Genomic DNA, 20930 nt, shown 5'->3' with positions numbered 1-20930 from the left:
AACCTATGTATCTGCAGTTTATTGTGCTTGTAGTGATCAAACACTAAATTCAGCAAACACACATAATGTTGCTTCACTGCTGCACACAGCCGCCCCCCTGCCTGAGGGCAGAACTGGAGTCTTGGCAGGGCTCCATGGGATGTGGTCCGAAGGTGCCGTCTTATAAAGGAGGCGTGAGCGTCTGAGGGTCCCTCACTCTCTGCTCCACACGACTGCGGCTGCTGCAGAATCGATGAGCTGACCGGAGCCAGCTGTGCACCCCGGGTCCTCCGCCGTCCCTGCTGCCTTCATCACGTCCACATTTCGGGCTGCACTCCAACTGAGGTACAGCGTTCCTGAGTGAAAGGTAAGTCAATGTGGAAACTCAGTTGTTTTTAGGACTTATTCCTCTAACTCGCTGCAATTAAACTGTTGTCTTGTTATAAGAAGTGTGGATGAACTTGATTAGATGCTCAAACTACTTTTTGTGGACAGTAACATTGATGGAACTTTGTATTGTTGTTGCCATTTTTCTCCACAACTGGGAAAAGGATGTTTCCCTCCTTTACATCAGTGCTGTTAGTCACTGCACTGACCAGTGTCTGGGCCCAGGACCTCTATGAAGAGAGGAGAACTGCTAAGAAATCCAGAGTCAAACCTCTGGCTGCCAATATTCATTATGGACAAGGTAAGAAAATTAATGAAAAAAAAGTATATTCAGTCTTTTTGGAGCTCATTTTATTGCTGTGATACATCAATCAGTATTTTAAGTGGTTTAGTTGTGGATGCTTTCCTTCATTTTTATCAAAGAAATCCTATTTAGGATTTATAAATATTTTACTAAAGACAAATTGTATAAAAACCTGAAGAAAATGCAAGATTTTTACATGAAATCCAAAGAAAGTGTATCATTGAAATCGCTGGAAGAACAACTTGTAAAATGGGTTGTAATGACAATGGAACATGCTGCATCTTGTTCTGTGTGCACGCAGCCATCCAAGACGAGGACTGCAGCTTGGAGCTCTCCTTCCTGTTGGACAGCTCTGAGAGCGCTAAGGACAACCATGAGCAGGAAAAGCAGTTTGCCATGAACGTGGTGGACAGACTCCAAGGGGTTCGACTGCAAACCGGCCGCAGCACGAGTTTGAGGGTGGCCCTGTTGCAGTACAGCAGCCATGTCATCACAGAGCAAACTTTCAAAGACTGGAGGGGCATGGAGAACTTCAAGACCCGGATCGCTCCCATCATCTACATCGGGCACGGCACCTACACCACCTACGCCATCACCAACATGACCAAGATTTACCTGGAGGAATCCAGTCCTGGCAGCATCAAGGTGGCCATCCTCCTCACAGATGGCACTTCCCACCCAAGGAACCCTGACATCTTCTCCGCTGTCGCTGACGCCAAGAACCAGGGTGTCAAGTTCTTCACCCTGGGCATCACCCGGTCGGCCAATGACCCAGCCAATGTAGACCAGCTGCGTCTGCTCGCCAGCTCCCCTGCCTCCCGGTTCTTCCGCAATTTACAGGACGAAGACATAGTCGAGAAAATCGTGACTGAGATTGTGAGTAAAATATCTTGTCTTTCAGCGGAGAGCACTTGCAGAAAAGTCGTGCATTTGCCTTGACGAGGCATCTTTTGGGAGTTGACACATACGGGCTTGTTCAGGTATTTATATAGAGATGGAATGATGACAATTCAGCAGAGAGACAAAGGGATAATGTATGTGTGACAGCGCTGGATTTAAGTTTTTCTCCAGAGAATCTACACAAAAAACTCAATGTTTTGATGAGCTTATCCCGTGGATTTCCTTTAAAGGCTTAGCGTCTCTTTTAGGACTAAATCTCTCATCACATTCCTTTATGTGGAAACAGTTGCATTTAAACAAGCATTTTCGTTACAGCAACACACAAGGTTTGCAATTCATTCCACTTCATCTCGAAGGGTAGAAGATGCTTAACGTAGAAGCATTCAGGAATGTTATCTGTCTTTATCAGCTTTTTTTTGTGATGTTTTTGCTACATTGAGTTATTAAAAAAATCTATAGGTTAGGAATGAACAAACTTGATAATGTTTTTTCATAAACTTCTCATTTCTTTGCAGACTGGCCTGGCTGACGAAGGAGTAAGTATTACAGTTAACTGATAGACATTTAATAATGTGTAGGACAAGATGCCCACTTTGATTGTGTAGAATTACAGCCGTGACAACTTTGCAACGATGTCTCTTCTTTTTGAAGTGCCCTCTGGCTCAGAGATGTGCTTGCGAGAGAGGGGAGAGGGGGCCCAGTGGGCCTGCGGTGAGTACTAATCCTCAAACTTTTCAAAATACCCCGCAACCGAAGATCAGTTTTCCTTTTGAAGTGTCAAAGATGTCTGACAGAACAAACGATATCAGAAATCTGGCGCGAAGAAATCTGACATTGATCCTGTTATGTGGGGTATGGTAATTGTGCCGTTTGGAACAATCAGGATAACTGTTTGCTTTTCCTCCACCAGTATAGCTTGCAGGCATTTGCAAACTCGCAGTAAGTGGACAGGTGGTGCCGTCCTACATTCTATAAGCAAACCAATGGCAACTGGGAAACAAGAGGAGAGACAGGGGATTGTATTTGCCATAGAAATATGTTTGTCGATACTCCAAGCTCCTTGTCCCAGCTAGTTACTGTGCATTTCTCATGCAACATAAGATGTCCTATGGAAACCAGAGGCACCACATTCAGGGCTCTTCTCCCTGTAAAACTGGACCTTTGGCCATCATAAATCTAAAATGCAACCCTGTCTGCCACCAGGTCAGTAAGACAGGGACACAGGATGAGGGAGTGCAGTATGGAGAGCCAGATATTCTACTGTATGTAATGGTTGATGCTAGAGGAAGACATTCACAGCCCCTCTTAGTACCCACTTGTGTATACTTCCAAATTTCCGTTCGATCCCTCTCCTTCTTAGACAGCGCAGGTAATGTGAAGCTTTCCAGCAACCGGACGGGTAATCACGTTGCTGACAGACAGCTGCATGGTCATTAACCAGGGGCTTTCTCCTCAGAGAGATTCTTTAAATTCTTACACTAAGACAGAAAGGTTCTCATAATTGCTCTCATTAGTTTAATGGTCAAAAAGTAGCAATTTCTGGTGACCGGCAACTGAAAATCCTGGTCCAGGTGCAGCTAGAGACAATGACCTGTGGCTCCGTGGACAAGACACTTCATGCCCACTAATGGCGTCAACCGACGTTCAGCCCTCAAATCCAAGAGCACACCCGTACGACACATTCAGACACGAGGCCAGTGGTTTTATTAGCCTCTGTCTGTATTGCCCGGTGTCTCTCTGTAGTGGACAAAAATCCTTGCACTTTGACTTTGCAAACAACGTAGTAGACAATCTTTAATTTTCAGGTTATGGGTCATGGACTTGTGTATTTGTCATTAGTGATTTTAATACATACTGACTGGAGAGAAAACACTCAGAAGAACAAATGATCCCAATCTTGACCCATATTTTGTTTCGTTCTCCAGGGAAAGAAAGGTCGATCCGGAGATGATGGAACCCCGGGGCTCAAAGGGCATAAGGTGTGTGGTTTGATTGACATATGGGCTGACATTCTTTGCTGGGAATCTTTTTTACCCTCCTGAGTGCACTCCTAAATCATATGTTTCCGTTTTGCGTGATCCAGTATCTGTTAATTGTGATCCATTGAGCAAGACTTCTAAAAATTTATATTTGTGTCAGAGTTAATGGATATTTTTTATTATGTTTTGTTCTTATGTTATTTGATTTTATTTATTTATCATGTTATCTGTGATTAGGATTAGTTTTAGGGTTAGATAAATTACATGCTAATGATCTTAAACAGATTTGGATGTAATTTGAGAGTAACGTTACCTTCTGACCCAAGCGATTCTGTGCTCTGCTTGACATTTAGTGACAAGTATTTATGCAAATATTGAGCATATTATGATCTCTTGCATCTTACTCTTCACTGATCTCCTACGGAGTACCCCAAGGTTTGCTATAGGGCCCTATTTTATTTACTTTGTATGCTTACCAGGCCCTTTACTTTCTGATTCTGATTCTGATTTTACAGACAAAGTGACAATCTGTATTGTTTCACTGATGATATTTAGCTGTAACTTCCTTCAATAACAGATGATGCCAACTGGTGTTTAGTCTGCTAATCCATGGATCTGTTCCTGCATATTTTGCACTATTTTAGTATTTGTTGTTTTAAAATATATTTAATATTATTAATATTATTTAATTCTTTGTATGGGGCTTATAGACAGGGATTTTAAAGGGTCTGACGTTTTCAGTCCATTAAGAGGTAACAGTTTGATATGTTTCATATGTTTTTTGTTTTTCTTTTAAACTTGTTAATAACTGCAATGTCAGACTCTGACCTTCTACAACAGGCTGGACATACTAACATTGATTATTATAATGAGTCTGTGTAACCCCTTCATATCAGGGTGAAGCAGGATTGAGTGGTCTACCTGGACGAGAAGGTGCTGAGGTAAATGAGGATATTTAACACCAAAATAAAAAGAATATTCGCTACTGTCACATTAGTTTGTTCACACATATTTCATTTATTCTATTTGCAGGGGAAATTAGGTCTGAAAGGAGATAAGGTAAGCAATTCAGGTATTGACAATGATGATGTTTTATATTGCTGCACACAAAATGGATCTGTGCTGTACCTGTAATCTCTACACAGGGTGAGGGGGGGGAATGTGGCACTCCAGGAATCAAAGGAGACAGGGTACGTTGGTACTACCGACACTACTCATATTGAATAACATGTTTGCAGTTTGAGAACACTGTATTTGATGTTGTGATCTCTTTCCTCCAGGGTCTTGAAGGTGCACTTGGTCCAAGAGGAGTCAGAGGCCCGCAGGTGAGTCATAATTCACGTGTTTATAGAGCTTGTCTTTGTTCGTTAAGACTTTATATTGTTTAAACAGTCACATAGAAGAGAACAAAGACATGTTTTACCTACAATCCATGGATACTCTGGATACTTACAACTGGAAATACAATAAAACTTATTTCAGATACTGTAAATAACCATTAAAAATATAGATATACATTATCATGATATTCTACACAGTACAACCAACTTCGTAATCGACAACTACAGTGTCAGTCAACGACAATGTTCATTAAACACTTAACACTACAGCAGGTACAAAGGACCAGATTATGTCCAACACTTCCTCCTTTCCATACAGAGTCATGTACAAACCAACTGTCTGGTTGTTTTCTAATTAATGGTTGTTTGTTGTCTCTGCAGGGGGTACCAGGACCACATGGAGACATCGGACCAGAGGGCCCTCCGGGGAAACAGGTCAGCCCCTTTCTAAACAACTCTCACTTCAGCTCATCGTGCACATCTGCTGTGACCTTTACATTTCCTTTTATGATAAGTTTAAACAAGAGGTTGGAGTTTTACCACCCAGGGTCATAACCATCCTGCACAGAGGCCTGTTTGTCTGCTAATAGACCCCTGCATGAACATTTGGCAATGAGCCGAAATCCTCACCATTATTACTGTTATTCACCAACATTAAAAGAAAATCATACTACTGCTTCTCCTGTGTGTATCCTGTTACTAAATACAGACTAGAAAGTGCCTACAGCATTGTCAGCTTCTCCAACAAGAGCTCCTGTTAATAACATACACGGACCGTCAATGTATATGCTCAGTCTCGCCATGTGAGGATATGCTCGTAGGTGGCATTTGCAAAGATTAACAGCAATCTTGGTGGTCTCTATTTAGTGTGATTTGTATTAGATCCCAAAAACAGATTGCTGGAAGAAATGCAGTAACTGCTCAAATTTACCTGATGATTCAATCACATAAAAATGGGCAAAATGATTACATTTTTACGTGTCATGCTTGCTGTATATAAACATACCATCATTTTGTGATTCGTGAGAGTGCACCAATACATGCTCTCAACCAATCAAATTCTCAGTCTCGGTTGTCAAACATTGACAATTCACTTTGTTGTTATAACATCCATCAAAAACTATAATGTTGTTTTAGTGGCCTTGATTGAATTTGAAGGATGAAGCCCAGGTGTGTGGGCCAGTTGGCAGAAGATGAAAAAAAAGCCAGAAGTCTCGTCTATCCAGCAGACAGGAAAAAAAATACAGGAAAGCGAACCAGAAAGAAAAAGAGAAACAGAGAGCTTCCACCAATACTCAGTTATTTTGAGAAACAGTTGTTTGGGGATAAACATTGAGACATTACAGGGGCTTGAGTTTCGCTCATATTTGTCCTGACCTGCAGGGAGAGATCAAATACCTCGCACATTACCCGATTTACAATACACACAGCAGCTGAAAGATTGACTGCATTCGTTTCAGCATCTTGTCTACATGTGTTTGTGTGTCAATCAAGTCTAGTTTTAATTTCCAGTGTACACTTTTGTCAAGTGTTATTATGTTTGTCCTCACAGGGTGAACGTGGCCCAGCTGGTCCTCCAGGAATTCAAGGGGAAACTGGTATTGGACTTGCTGGACCAAAAGTAAGATGTGTAATGGATCATCCAGTGAATAAGTTATTGTACTATGAGACTCTTTGTGATTGTTTATTAGGTGTCGTTTATTTAGGTTGATGTTATTAAACTAAATCATTATATCAATCTACAGGGTGACATGGGGTTCCAGGGCAGGCCAGGTCCTCATGGTCCTCAAGGAGTGGGGGAACCTGGACTTCCTGTAAGTTAAGAACCAAACTGTCTGTGGCAAACTGTGGCTGTAGTTGTATCATTGGTAAATTGTTAAATGTTTTATTCAATTTAATTTTTGGGTGACGTATTCAACACTTTGGCTTTGTTTACAGGGACCTCAAGGATCTCAAGGCGTTCAAGGGGACAAAGGACCCCAGGGTGAAGGGTTCCCTGGACCAAAGGTAGGCCTATTATTTTGAGACAATCAAACAACAGTAACATTGTCTAGGTTAGGGTTAGGGTATGGAATATTGCTTTGGTAACATACTTAAAAAATAGATAAATACATTCTTGAGAGTAGAATAGAGTGAGCAAAGACCCCTCTATCCCCTTCACTGATGATTCTGTCAAGCTGCCCTTGAAGAAAGCATTTAACCTCCAGTGCTGCTGAGGCAATGGCTCAGCGGTGAGTATGTGGATCTGCAATAGTATAATCTGTACAGTGCTTCTGGTAAAGTAATCAAACCCTATAGTAGAAAATCAAAATAAAGAAGTCATAAAGTATCCAAAGAACCAAAGCTTGAACCACTGTAACCCTCTCCTAGGTTATTCCACATCTTTTAATAGATGACAGTGAATACATACTTTGAGTGTCTATGGCGTCAGGAAGTTTGGCATACGCTCTACTGATCTTTGAGTTTTGCAACAAGTTATTTCTGTGGAGTCATGTTCCAGTGTTTAATTCTGTGTCGCTCCTGTATCAACATGATATCAATATAAAATTAGGGGCAGCAGACATTCTGTAATTGATGCGCAAAACAGAGACTTCTGAACCAATTAGTTTAAAAAGCAATTGTTTCATTACCACCTAATCTAAATAACTACCTGCTTTAATTTTCACAGAGTTTAAAACACACTTGCATAATTACCACATCAATTGATTGTTGGATGCTGAAAGTAATGTGACACCAGTTTCCAGTTTGTGTGGCTGGCATTGCTCAGAGACAGATTCTTTCAGGCCGACAATTAACACAGAAACACAATGTGCTGACAAATTCCTGATCTCAGTGTAATTGTAGCTAACAGGGGCATTCTTCAGTTCAAGGCCTGCATCTGTCAAAGCCACATCTCTTTCTGTTCCAACTCAACGGCTCACAGCTCAGGTGTTTGTTCAAGCTTTGCAGCTGATGTGTTAAACCTGTGATTTTGTTTTTCCTCCCGTGCTGCAACATGCCTCACAATGGAACATTGTATTTTACAATCGACCGCAAACTCCTCATTCAGAAGCACATTGCAGGGCTTCCACCAGGGTTTTAACGTTACATGCGAGACTGGATGCAATAGCATGTGGCTCAAAGCCTAAAACTATACTTGAGGATTATAAATGACAGCAACATGTCTTAGTGTTCAAAACAGAAAGCATTGAACAGTGAAATTACAAGACGTAAACTATATCTCATTTTACAGCGGCTCATGACAGAGCTTGTCAGTAAATCTGACAATGTAAGGAACATAATTATGAGGTTGTTGAGGAAACCTTCGGGACACTTTTATTGGTCGAAGGAAGCTCAGAGAAAATGATCGCTGGGAAATGTCCTCAAGCAACTTCACATCTGTTCGACCTGTGCCAGACTTCCTGGCTGTTGTAAGTTTTACTTCTCCGCTCACTTCTACCTCTTGTAATAGGGGGATCTCTCACAGGTGATCAACTTCTCAGTTCAGGTCGGCTTGTCTAAATCTAGTTAAACTAGCAGTTCTTGTTCAGCTCCTGTCATCACCCACTTGTGCTTCATTATTCATGGGCAGTGGAAAAAAGTTGAACAATCATGCGGGCATGAAGAAAGTTGAAAAAAAAACTGTATCATTCCTCGTGCATAGGATCATTGTGCATCAATCATGAAAAGCTAACAGGTGCTAACATGCTCTTTCTTCCATACTCTCTTCGTGAGAACAATGCACATTTGGCTTTGACTCAAACTGGCTGTGATGTAACTGACGAACATGAACTGATTTTCGTTTCCACAGGGTGATCGGGGGCTCCCAGGACCGAGGGGGCCAAGGGGACAGCAGGGTGCAGGAATCAAAGGAGACAGGGTGGGTTATAAATTTATAATCTGACACAGAGTATTCACACAACAAAGGCAGAAATGAAATCCATAAAGGAGCCCAAATGTTCTCTACTCTTTGAAACACAAGACTCGGCCAAGAGGAGTTTAGGGAGACCTACACTAAACATCTGGTTAATATGGAAAGGTTTAAAGTTAATGGTGGTAAAAGCGGGCTACACCATGTGCTATAAATAATGTGGGACTATAAAGGTAATACATATCAGCCACAGCATAAAACCTACCCACTGTCAGGCCTGGACTGAAATGAGGACTCAGATGCAGAGGATTACACGTACCAGCACACTTTATTGATTTCTGATCCTCTAAGAAGAGTGACAAACAATCGGGCTATGAAAAAACTCACTTAATATATACAAAACACTCACTAGAAAAAGAAAGAGGTATAAAACATAAATCAAAACAGAAAGTTACGAGACAGAAACCCCAAGACAAGACAACCCTCACCGCGGTGTTACACCTGCCATAATATCAGACAGGTGGTTTCGATGTTGTGCCTGGTGTCTGTAGTATGATTAGATGGAACCCCTAGCTCTGGGAGGCTCTGTAGAGTAACTTTGGCACAAAAAAATGTGTTTTGGGACAGAATTATTGTTAACTCCACAAAGTGACATCCAATCCAGAGGTAGGCTATCACAAGAACTCCTTTTGCTTGCAATACAAACCTGTGTATGTGCCTGTTTATGTTGTCTCTTTGTGTTGCCTGTTTTTAAGACTTTATGTCATTCATTGCTACTTATTTTTATGATTGTCTTCATGTTGTTGCTTGTTGATTGGCAAGTTGAAGAAAATGTTCCACTTCGGTGAACATAAAGTTCTGAGTGAGTCTCAGATGTCAATCATAATGTTTCACCCCGTTTTTATAGTATCATTTTAACTAATTAAAACCAAACTAACCGGGAAAATTAGCAGTTCAGTAAACAGCAATGTGATAAGGACTGTCTAAAATGACAGAAACCGTCTCTGCAAACCCTTTATTTTGTCATGTACTTTTGGAAAGTTACTTTTTCCCTTCCACTATACTACAACCAGTGACCAGGGGGGGATTTAGCTTCACTTTTTGGGGGGGGGGCTTTATTTCCCTCCATCTTTATATAGTTTACGATATTGACCTGTCAATGGTGTTCTACTTGTAGGGTGAACTTGGGCCTGCAGGTCCTCTCGGGCCAACTGGACTGACAGGAGCTGGCATACAGGGAGAAAAGGTCAGCAAGAAATTGTTCTCTAAATGTTTAAAAAGTTGTGTATCTCATGTCTCTGTCACACTCTCTGACATATACAAATGCAATAATAGAATCTACAGTAATTATAATCTTCTACTCTTTATTGTTACACAGGGTGTTGAGGGTCCAAGAGGTCCACCAGGAGTCAGAGGGCTAACAGGAGAAGGTTTACCCGGATCTAAGGTTTGTTTAAACACATGTCAAATTCAAGAGTCCATTTGCTTGTTTGGTCAGAGAGAGCTGGTGCAGTATTTATTATCATCTCATACAGTCAAGGTCAAGGGATTCAAGGGTTTTACATTTAGGATACTTTGGGTTGCTGAGACTTAGGATTTGATATGACATGCCTGATTATACCTAGCAGTGTGAATGGTTAAATACACAGTAAATAGAAGGTATATTTGAAGTGACCATTCTTGTTGAAGAAAGGGGAAGTCAGTGGAGTCAGTTCTTGGCAGCCTTACCTTCTCCGGGTAGAGATTGCTCCTGATGCTGTGTTACATTTTTAATGATGACCAATGCCATTTTTCTGTTTCTAATTCTAGGGAGACCAAGGTTTACCAGGAGAGCAGGGAGGTCCAGGAGAGAGAGGCATTGGTGAGCCTGGTTCAAAGGTAATCCAACACATGTCTCCAACTAAACAATTCAATGAAGCTAAGGTCCGTATTATCACTGCCCATGTAACAAATCCATGAAAAACCTATTTTGCTGTCACAGGGAGAGCTTGGAACAGCTGGTTTGGGTGGGCTGCCTGGTCTTCCTGGAGAAGATGGAGCTCCAGGACAGAAGGTACAGTATTTAATGCCAATTTAGTGGAAAACCCCAAATGTCCTCTTTGTATCTGAACCATACCGTCCTTCCCTTTGTTCACTGACTTACTAATACAAAAACGATTATTTCAAGAACTCTTTGTGTTAATAAGATTGTGTCTTTGTCTCTTTTAATGTTCCTCCATTAGGGGGAGCCTGGTTTATCAGGTTTAAGAGGTCTTGAGGGAGCACAAGGAATTGGAACTCAAGGGGAGAAAGTATGATTTAAATTACACCATATATCATTGTGTAGTTCACATTTTTATTAGGTAAAATGCTAATCAGATAATGTATGGCTGTCTTTCTGTCCAGGGTGACCAGGGTATGAGGGGTATCCGTGGGTTACATGGTCCTCCAGGGATTTCAGGACCCTCTGGACCAAAGGTAAGAGCTAATGTTGTATTTTGCTATGTTATGATAGCTTCTTCCTACAACCAAAAAACACATCTTCAATTGGCATCTGAGGTATTGTCAATATAGAGACTGTACATCTCTAACCAATTCTCTTTCCAGGGAGAACGTGGAATACCAGGTCAGCAGGGCATCTCAGGTCAGCCAGGACGGTCTATATCTGGTTCAAAGGTAAATTAATAAACATTTATCATCTACCTTGGCAGATAGACTATAACCACACATCAAGAGTAATTTCCTGAAAGTGTCTGATGAGATGTAATGCAACCAAATACTGTTGTAGCCAAGAATCCATTTGACTTGTTTGTCCTGTTTTCAGGGTGATCAAGGTCCTGTTGGGCCCCATGGTCCTGTTGGGGAAACAGGCCTTGGACTGCCCGGTCCAAAGGTAAATACCATTATCTTTTATTCTAGAGTGTTATAGAACTTTAAAGACAATGTTTGTATGGACTGCAACATGTTATTGGTCTTCATCAATTAATTTTGTTCCAAGGGTGATCGTGGTCATCCAGGTTTACCGGGTCCACATGGTCCAAAAGGAGAAGGCTTTCCTGGCCCTGAGGTTTGTATTACAAACCAAGAATTCACAAATCCTAATATGTTTTAGTTTATAAAACCCTGTGGACATTGGCACAGTGTGAACTAATCTATGCATCATCTTTTAGGGTCCTCCAGGCCTGCCAGGCTTACAAGGAGAACTAGGCCCAGAGGGAATTGGAATTCCTGGTCCAAAGGTTTGTGTCGAGTCTAGGTGTTGTTTTTTTGTTGGTTGTTTGTCTTTCTGTTTTTTATGGGAGTGTATGTGTGAATATGGTGATGTTCATTGTCAATTTGATTATGTCATGTCTATTCTAGGGTGATGTTGGCTTTAGAGGATTGCCAGGATTGCCTGGCCCATCTGGAGAGGGCTTACCAGGACCACCGGTAAAAAACATTCTTGAACATTAAGATACAAACCACTCAAATCATTCAAATTCAATTGATATTAAAATATGAATCACGACTAATACATGATCAAATAAACCACACACAATATACTTTATAAGATTAGAAATTGTCCAACAGATGAATTTGATCATTAACTAAATGTAAGTTGGTCGTAAACTAGTGTCATGATTACTTCTTAACCTTTGTTTTAAGGGTAATCTTGGGAGATCAGGACCCCCTGGTCCAATTGGAACTCCAGGCGAAGGCATTCAAGGTCCAAAGGTAAATAATTGTGGTTTACAGTTTGTGGATATTCTTTATTTCTGGAATTTACCAAGCTTCTCATAATAAGGTTTGTTTCACAACTCTACTTCCTTGTGACAAGTGTGAAGCAATATGATTTAATTAATTTTTTCTGACAAGTTACACAGTAGACAACTGTCTGACGAACTAGCTGCAGGACAATTCATAAAAGTATTTTAAGATCCTTCAAGAGACTGGATGAATTTGAGTGTCCAATGCGTCAGTCTACAGTACAGTCTAATTTCAGGGAATGCCTGGATCTCAAGGTATGACTGGACCAAGAGGTCCTACCGGAGACGGCTTTCCTGGCCCTAAGGTGAGAAATTTCTATGTAGCTTTCAAAAATGTAATGATTATGACATGAACAGGTCTTTGACTAGACTGACAATACTCTCCTTGATACAGGGTGATCGTGGATTACTGGGTGAGAGGGGAATTAAAGGTTTCAAAGGAGAGATGGGAGATACTGGAGTCGCTGGTGAAGCAGTAAGTACTGACATTGCCATTATGACTTAACTTACTGCATGAATATGATTAATACACATATATAGTGTGAAATAAAACAGCAGAGGAAGCTGTTATTCATCAGATGATGACTTAAGAAGATATTTTCAATTCATTACCTTGTAAAATGTACCAAGAGGCAGAAAAATTTAAGTTAGTCAAATTTATGCTTTTCTTATTCCAGAACAATGGAGTTAAAGTGTTTGTGTGTAAAACACTTGAACAATAGTATACTGTTAGTATTAATATTAGCATCACAAAGCTATGACAAAGAAACTAAACTACTTACCACGAAGTGAAAATGGTGATATTTTTATACTTTTCTCAAACCCCAGGGGAAGCCAGGAACAAAAGGAGAAACAGGCCTGACGGTAAGTTTATAAATTCAACAAATGTTTGACCATTCAACAAATTAAATAGATTTTATACTAATAAGAATGTTCCATGTTTTACAGAGAGAAGACATTATTAAGCTGATCAAAGAAATCTGTGGTAAGACCAAACGTCCACTCGGGGTTAAACTATGTTTAACTACGTTTCTGGTGGTTTTTAACTTCACAACTGCTATAAATGTAGAGGCAAAGTGAGATTGACAGTATAAGTATTTTGTTTTCAAATCTTATTAGCTTGGTCCAAATAACGGCAACAGCATTTTGAATAAGCTACAATTAATTTAGCCAACGGTTGGAACATTTGGATCCAGATCAAAAAATCTTTACTACTGGATGGATTACAATGATGTTGTGTATATAATTCATGGGCCACAGAGGATAAATCCTTTTGATTCTGGTGGCCCACTGACTTTTCCTTTTCAACGAATAATTGAGTTTATGACCAAACTAATGACCTTCCCATCAGACTCAGCTGTGTTTGATGCTAATTTTAGCAGGCTAAAAAGCTAATTTAAGATCATGAACAATGTCATTGTGTCACAGCCAGGGGTGGACTGGGACAAAAATTCAGCCCTGGCATTGTCTGTCCAGACCAGCCCACTACATTATCAGCGGACACCACATAGAAGTCCACAAATCTTGCGGCGTCTTTTCTCATGCATACTACTGTTACCACCTAGCTCAAAGATGGCAACAAGAAGGGAGGCCACACACAAACCTCTCAAGCCAAAAGTAAATTTATTTAACTCCAAATCAAGATAGCTCTAACTACGTAGTGGGATGTGTAAAATATGTTACGCGTCAGTGGTGTTAACAGTGTTTGGATGTGTGAAAATAAGGTGTGATGTATGTTGTAAGGTGCAGAAGCAAAGAAAAACAAAGGCTGAGGGCCCCATGCCCCTGGAAGCAGCCTTTAGATCTGCAGCTGAAGCCCAGCCCAAAAGGGCAGGCCAAGGGTGACACCCCTGCCAGCTCTACCTGTGTCTGGAAAACAACTCCTCAGGCTCTCACATGTCAAGTGGTCAACCTGAGAAGGACATGGATACATTATAATGTCTCTAATCATCACAAATTAAGTATGATTTCATAAAACATAAAAAACTCACCAGACTAGAGGAGACTCAACAGACAAACTTTGGTACAGTGAAGGCAGAGAGTGGAGGCAGACAGAGAGCAAGTCCTCGAACATGGACAGAGGGGGAACAACTCCTCAGGCTCTCACATGTCAAGTGGTCAACCGGAGAAGGACATGGATACATTATAATGTCTGAAAAATAAAGAAAATGTTTTCCTCTGTCCTGAACCTAGAGTTGAGAACTTTTTGGATGTGTGTTTCTTTTAAAACCTTTTGAAAATTATTATAATTATGAAGTATGAATTTATACATTAAAAAATACAGTATAAACTTACCAAATTCCAACAGTGGTCCCAAATGTCCACATATAAAACAGAGGGAGAACGACTCCTCAAATATATCACAACAACCTGTAATAATTGATAATTTAGTGTACATGATCACACCATTAAGGATCAACACATAAGCACTCTCATCTCTATTTACAGCTCAGAAAGTTTACTGGTGCTATGGCAACAGTAAACGACGTTAGCAGCTCTTAGCTAGCTTAGCTAAATCATCTGAACAATAATAACCCATAATATCACAATTCGGCATATTAAAACAAAATCAAAAACGTTTTCTACTCTGTTTTGGACATGTCTCAAAAATGTAGCCTAGCCAGCGCCAGGCCAACGTTACTTACCATGTCTGCCTCCACTCGCTCATCATTGTCGAGTCCTCCTCGCTCGTCTCCCGGCGCACCTGCTGCTGCTGGGCTGGTGAACCCGGCACCAAATAGGTCAGTTTGGCACATGTAGCAGCCTCCACCTCCAGAGACTTAGGCTTTTTTCCCGATGCTTCTCAGCGCCACCCGGGCGTTTTTTACTCTTATTATCCATTTTAAGTTTCTGTCTCAGCAGCAGCCCGTCCCGCGACTCTCCCCGCCAATGCCTTGAGGTCCCGCCCCACCCTGGCTTGTGTTGTGATTGACAGCACTGTCAGGGCTCTCTGAGCCTGTCAGACCATGATTGATTGACAATGACAAACAATAGACCAATAATATGTGTCGATGCTGGCAACACACTGCCAGCCCTCTGTAGCCAATTGGCCGGCCCAATTGGAGGGAATTTAGAGAGGAAGAAGAGAAAAAAAAAACAAAAAAAAACATAGCGGACCAGACCGGCCCACATTGGGTCAACGGCCCACCGGGACGCTGCCCGGTATGCCAGATGGCCAGTCCACCCCTGGTCACAGCCATGCCTTTGTCCATTGTAACAGAGCTGTTGTTGCGACTATAGATTTTGCCCTTAGCTAGCATAAGGTAACCTAAAGTACTGGAGCAAGTGAGATATGCTTAAATCTATGGACCTTATTTTGTTTCAGGATGTGGCATCAAGTGCAAGGAGAGGCCCATGGAGCTTGTGTTTGTCATCGACAGCTCAGAAAGTGTCGGCCCCGAGAACTTTGAAATCATCAAAGACTTTGTCACACGGCTGGTGGACCGCACCACAGTTGGTCGAAACGCCACCAGGATCGGACTGGTCCTCTACAGTCTGGAGGTCCATTTGGAATTCAACTTGGTTCGCTACATGACCAAACAGGAGGTCAAGCAGGCGATCAGAAAAATCTCTTACATGGGTGAGGGCACCTACACAGGCACCGCCATCAGAAAAGCCACTCAGGAGGCCTTCTTCAGCGCTCGGCTTGGAGTCCGGAAAGTGGCCATCGTCATCACCGATGGGCAGACCGACAAGCGAGAGCCTGTTAAGCTTGATCTAGCTGTGAGGGAGGCTCATGCTGCCAACATCGAGATGTATGCACTGGGGATCGTCAATTCATCTGATCCGACACAGGCTGAGTTTCTGCAGGAACTCAACCTCATTGCCTCTGACCCCGACAGTGAACACATGTACCTTATTGATGACTTCAACACACTACCAGGTGATATTCACAGCCAGATGTTGTAAATATCATTCTTTAAGCTGGGTCTTTATTAGATTATAAAGCCAATTGTTGTCAGCTGAAAGATTGTAAAGTTCCTTAAATTAACTGATGAGTTAATTTCTTTTTTTCAGCACTGGAGTCTCAGCTTGTCAATAAGTTCTGTGAAGATGAAAACGGCGCAGTCTTTTACAATCGCATCGCAAATGGACAAAGGAACGGCAACAATGGGCATGGTATCAATGCACACAATGGAAACAATGGATATAATGGCCATGGTAATAATGGTTATGTTTATGGAAATAATGGACATGGGAACAACGGGAATACTTATAACTACCAAGAGGAGATTCAAAACGAGAGACGCACCAACACCAGAGGCCGTGGAGACACTTTCACGCTGCCCATCAGTGCGGATCCTCTCCCTTTTCAGGTCTTGCTGAAATACTAAAATTCTATCCTTTCTATACTGATTGCTGAAAATTCGTCTCTGATTAAAAAAATGTATGTTGCTTTACTCTAGGTGGTGGAAGATGATGATGGTGAAGATTTAGACATCAGAGCCCAAGTGCGGGCCAGCACCACTGTGGCTGTTGTTAACAAAACAACAGTGCCTGAATCTTCTGTGACAGATCGCTCTGTCCCCAACAAAGCAGTCATATCATCTTCGTCCTCCTCATCCTCATCAGCAGCATCTTCTTCAACGCTGGATTCAGAAATATCCTTAAACTCGAATCAACTGCAGCCAGTGGTGACCCCGGTCCTGCTTGAAGGTGAGAGCTGCACTCCTGCTCAGTAGACCTTTTTCACAGAGAACATTCTGACACGTCACTGGATGGTTTATGTTTCATTAAGGACAGTCCAAGACCGAGTTGGCCCTCCTGCCCAGTTTATTTATACTTTTGTGTTATGTTGTTTCATCACCTCCAGCAATGAGCAAATCCTCCATTTCCTTTGTGCATTGCTCTTTATACCAAAACATGCTTACCAAATTACCAACCCTACAATAGATCCACACCAGTGAAGGTTAAAATGTTCGGTCTCAGTTGAAACTGTGAAGTGAGCGGATTTAATACAACTGCATGGTCATTTTGGAGGCTGCAGATTGTGGTGCTATTTTGTACTATATTCATACAACCTGGCTTGGACTTATTATTAGAAAAACTTCTCAAGAAAATTAAGTTTAATTTAAAAGCACCATAAACTGTTGCCTCCCAAAGGACCATATAGTTGAATCAACATCTCTAAATTAAATTTTTATTATAACTTCCTGAAGAGATGATTTATTGCAGAATTATTATATTAGCCTGATTTGTGGTTTCAGTTACTTAGATACAACTAATAAAGTGACATGTTGTAATATTCAGAATCGATTTGGGATATGCTGCTACTCTAATTGGGTAAATAAATGTTTTATGAAAAATGTAGATCTCACACACACCTTTTCTCCTGCAGAGGCCGCTATTGAATCCCGCTGTAACCTCAGCCTGGACCAAGGTACCTGCCGAGACTACATCATCCGCTGGTACTATGACAAGCAGGCCAACGCCTGTGCACAGTTTTGGTATGGAGGCTGTGGCGGAAATGACAACCGTTATGAAACAGAGGACGAATGCAAGGAGACTTGTGTTCTATCCAGAAGAGGTGACTTTTAGAGATTTTTAACAGCAACTATATTATAAATTGTTGTTCCATTATTATTCACATCTATCTGTTACACTTTTCTGCCTCCAGCTGGATAAAAAGAAGAACAGAAGAAAGAAGCAGAACGTGACAGAAAGTTGACATTTCTATTCTACATTCTTCTGAAGTGTTCTTTCAACGTGTTCAAAACTTCTCATGCACTTTTGTCCCACAATTATATTTTTTGGTTAAATAGCGAAGGCGTGTGAGATAGTCAGGCGCGGCGCGTCCCATTGGGCAAGTCCGGCAGTTGCCCAGGGCCTCGGCCACCAGGGGGCCTCGTCGTATTTATGATTTTTTTCTTTATTTTTCAAATAAATCACTCCTCATGTCCTCCTTCATTCAATATGAACCCAATAGCAAGACAGGTTTCATCGTACTTTATTTTCAACTTGGTTTTTGACACTCGCCCGCACAACAGTGTACAGGTAGCCGCTGTAGAGTCGCGGGTTGCCGACCCCTGCCTACGGCGAAAGAATGATTTGTTTACAGTTCCACTGTTAAAGAGATGCGGACGTCAAAAGTTTTGACTCAAAACATTAGTTCCTCCTCACATATCCCCTACCGCAGTTGGGGCGCAGTTTGAGAATCACTGCATTTGGGAGACCCAGAGGTGAACTGTCCCCCTCGCCCCCTCCCCTTCCCACTTCTCACACAGCATCAAGCAGGGGTGCCTGCAGTTGCCAATTCCCCACAGAGTGATATGATAGATAATAGAAAACCGCTTCGCGGGCCAGATGATTTTTTTTTGTGTGTTTGGTTAGTGCAGGGGTCGGCAACATGCGGCTCCGGAGCCCCTCTGCAGTGGCTCCCTGTACAGTGTTATGCATGTTGCGCATATTTTTCGCGAACGGTGAACTTAACGAATAAGTTTTCATATAATGAACGTGAGTGAACGTCACGTTCATTTTTTAAATCATCATCATATCAGGCCGTCATGAAATACCAGGAGCGGGTGAATGTGTGGGTGCGTGCTCCCAGATAGCGGACACACACACACACAGGCCCCGGGGCTCCGCCCCCCGCCCCGCTCACTCGCTCAGAGAGACTCAGTGAGATCAGAGCTCGTTCACGTGAAGCAGCCACTCAGTGACTTACTGCCTGCTTCTTATCAGTGGAAACAGTGAAAACATAGAGTTTCTCTGGTCACAGCTGATCAGAGATCAGCGCTGCAGCTTCTTGATCAGAGCAGAAGCTGCATTTGGTTTGTACCGAGCTTCAGTGTCTGTGTCCGCCTCCAGTCTGACCTGGTCTCATGTTTTGTTTTAATATTTCGTCAACTAAAATATGCGTCACATCCTATTACGTCCTGGCGCTCTTACCTGCAGGTTGCTAATCTATAGTGTCCGACCCCCGGCCTCGGTAAACTAACCAGGGACAAATCCCCCAAAAGAAATGTCTGGGAGGTAAATAGAGAGTTTAATTCTGCGTGGACAGATTAATTTTCAGATTAACTTTCACTGCCAACGATGTAGGTTTACCTGTATGCTTGATATGTGGCGAGGAATTAGCAAACTATAAGAAAAGTCATGTTGAAAGACATTTCCAGAGCGAGCACACAGCATCTGCTGAAAAGTACCAAGCTGGAGATGAGCAAAAAAAGCAGAGTTCTGTGTTTCATTTAATTCAAAGTAGGCCTACACATGTATTATGTTCTCCTCTTCATAAGAGTTTGGTGTTTTCCTTTTTTGTAACAGGTTAAAATAGCAGTTAAACCGTTTTTTTATTGTCGTTCTATAATTTAATAAATGCAACAAACTATAGTTTTTAAATATATTGTATAACTATATATATAACTTTATAACCTGTGTTATCAAATATTTTTTTGGCTCCAAGAGGGGAAGAGGGGGCAAAATGGCTCTTTCGATAGTAAAGGTTGACTACCCCTGGGTTAGTATGACACAAAAACTAACTCACTCACTCACATGTCTCCCTTTCTCACACACTTATTTACTCACTTTCTCTCTCTTTCTCTCTCTCTCTCTCTCTCTCTCTCTCTCTCTCTCTCTCTCTCTCTCTCTCTTTCTCTCTCTCTCACACACACACACACACACACACACACACACATAGTCAAAATAGATTATTTTTTTTTGGGGGGGGGGGGGGGCCCATTGGAGGCCCTGTTCTTTGCCCAGGGCCTCCAATTAGCCAGAACTGCCCCTGGAGATAGTCATGACAAATCGAATCAAACGCTGAAAAAGTGCCATTATGTTACTGTTTTAACCTCCTGACTTAATAACCTCTACAAGAACTGACTGCATTACCTCAAAGAAATTGTACAGAAGAGAAAATAGTCTTAATCCTGGCTGTCCTGGGTTTAAAGCGACGACTTCAGGGAATTAACTACAGTTCAAATCCAATCTATAAATAAGCTATGGTTTAGATCTTTTGCCTATTAGACCCATGTATGCTATACATACAGTTAATATAGTTCTAATAAAATAGCAATAGTGAGATGTTTGTTTACATTATGTTGACCTGCTGAAATATGTCCTGACTATTTTCGTGCAGCTGTAATAAAGGGCCGGCCATTACTGTTTTCAGAGGTCTGGTAAAAGTGGCAACTTGTACATTGAAGCATTCTGAAATCAACCCATTTAAATGCCTGTCTACTTGGGCAGCGTGTGTGTACTATGTTTTGTATGTTGTTTAATAATAAAATATAAAACAAGAGTCGTTGAGTGTTTCACAGGTGCTTGTTCAGCAAAGTATTACTAATACCATTATAAGTATTAAAACATTTGTGCACCCTTCTTTGAGTTCCTACTGTTATAATTAAATATAGTTTTTGCACACTATATTAATTTTATACAAAATAAATACACAATACAGAGTAATAAATGTTTGTATTCTTAGTTATGAAAAGTACCATTGCTTAATTTGAACTGTTTTGAAAGGTT

General features: G+C 41.4%; 1 protein-coding gene and 1 long non-coding RNA gene across 2 annotated transcripts; one reads left to right on the top strand and one right to left on the bottom strand.

Moving 5' to 3' along the window:
- Window positions 1-206: 206 nt before the first annotated feature.
- Window positions 207-20656, top strand: col28a2a (collagen, type XXVIII, alpha 2a). Its single transcript, XM_053440623.1, has 36 exons — window positions 207-346; window positions 531-667; window positions 972-1546; window positions 2086-2106; window positions 2222-2281; window positions 3496-3549; window positions 4446-4490; window positions 4582-4608; window positions 4695-4739; window positions 4830-4874; window positions 5271-5324; window positions 6442-6510; window positions 6635-6703; window positions 6828-6896; window positions 8680-8748; window positions 9917-9985; window positions 10118-10186; window positions 10549-10617; window positions 10721-10792; window positions 10962-11030; window positions 11125-11196; window positions 11326-11394; window positions 11543-11611; window positions 11717-11785; window positions 11889-11957; window positions 12079-12147; window positions 12364-12432; window positions 12701-12769; window positions 12859-12939; window positions 13293-13328; window positions 13413-13449; window positions 15790-16347; window positions 16482-16780; window positions 16871-17120; window positions 17803-17991; window positions 18082-20656. The coding sequence occupies exons 2-36, from the start codon at window positions 532-534 to the stop codon at window positions 18087-18089; spliced, it is 3699 nt and encodes a 1232-aa protein (XP_053296598.1). The 5' UTR covers window positions 207-346; window position 531; the 3' UTR covers window positions 18090-20656.
- LOC128456441 (uncharacterized) lies at window positions 14071-14601 on the bottom strand. The gene is made up of 2 exons (XR_008341834.1): window positions 14456-14601; window positions 14071-14376 (listed from the first exon to the last, which is right to left on the bottom strand). It is a non-coding gene; the product is annotated as an uncharacterized LOC128456441 (long non-coding RNA).
- Window positions 20657-20930: the final 274 nt, after the last annotated feature.

Source organism: Pleuronectes platessa, chromosome 14 (genome assembly GCF_947347685.1).
Source record: "Pleuronectes platessa chromosome 14, fPlePla1.1, whole genome shotgun sequence".
Lineage (NCBI taxonomy): Eukaryota > Metazoa > Chordata > Actinopteri > Pleuronectiformes > Pleuronectidae > Pleuronectes > Pleuronectes platessa.
The sequence above is the reverse complement of the archived record's forward strand: the minus strand, read 5'-3'. Positions and strand labels throughout refer to the sequence as shown.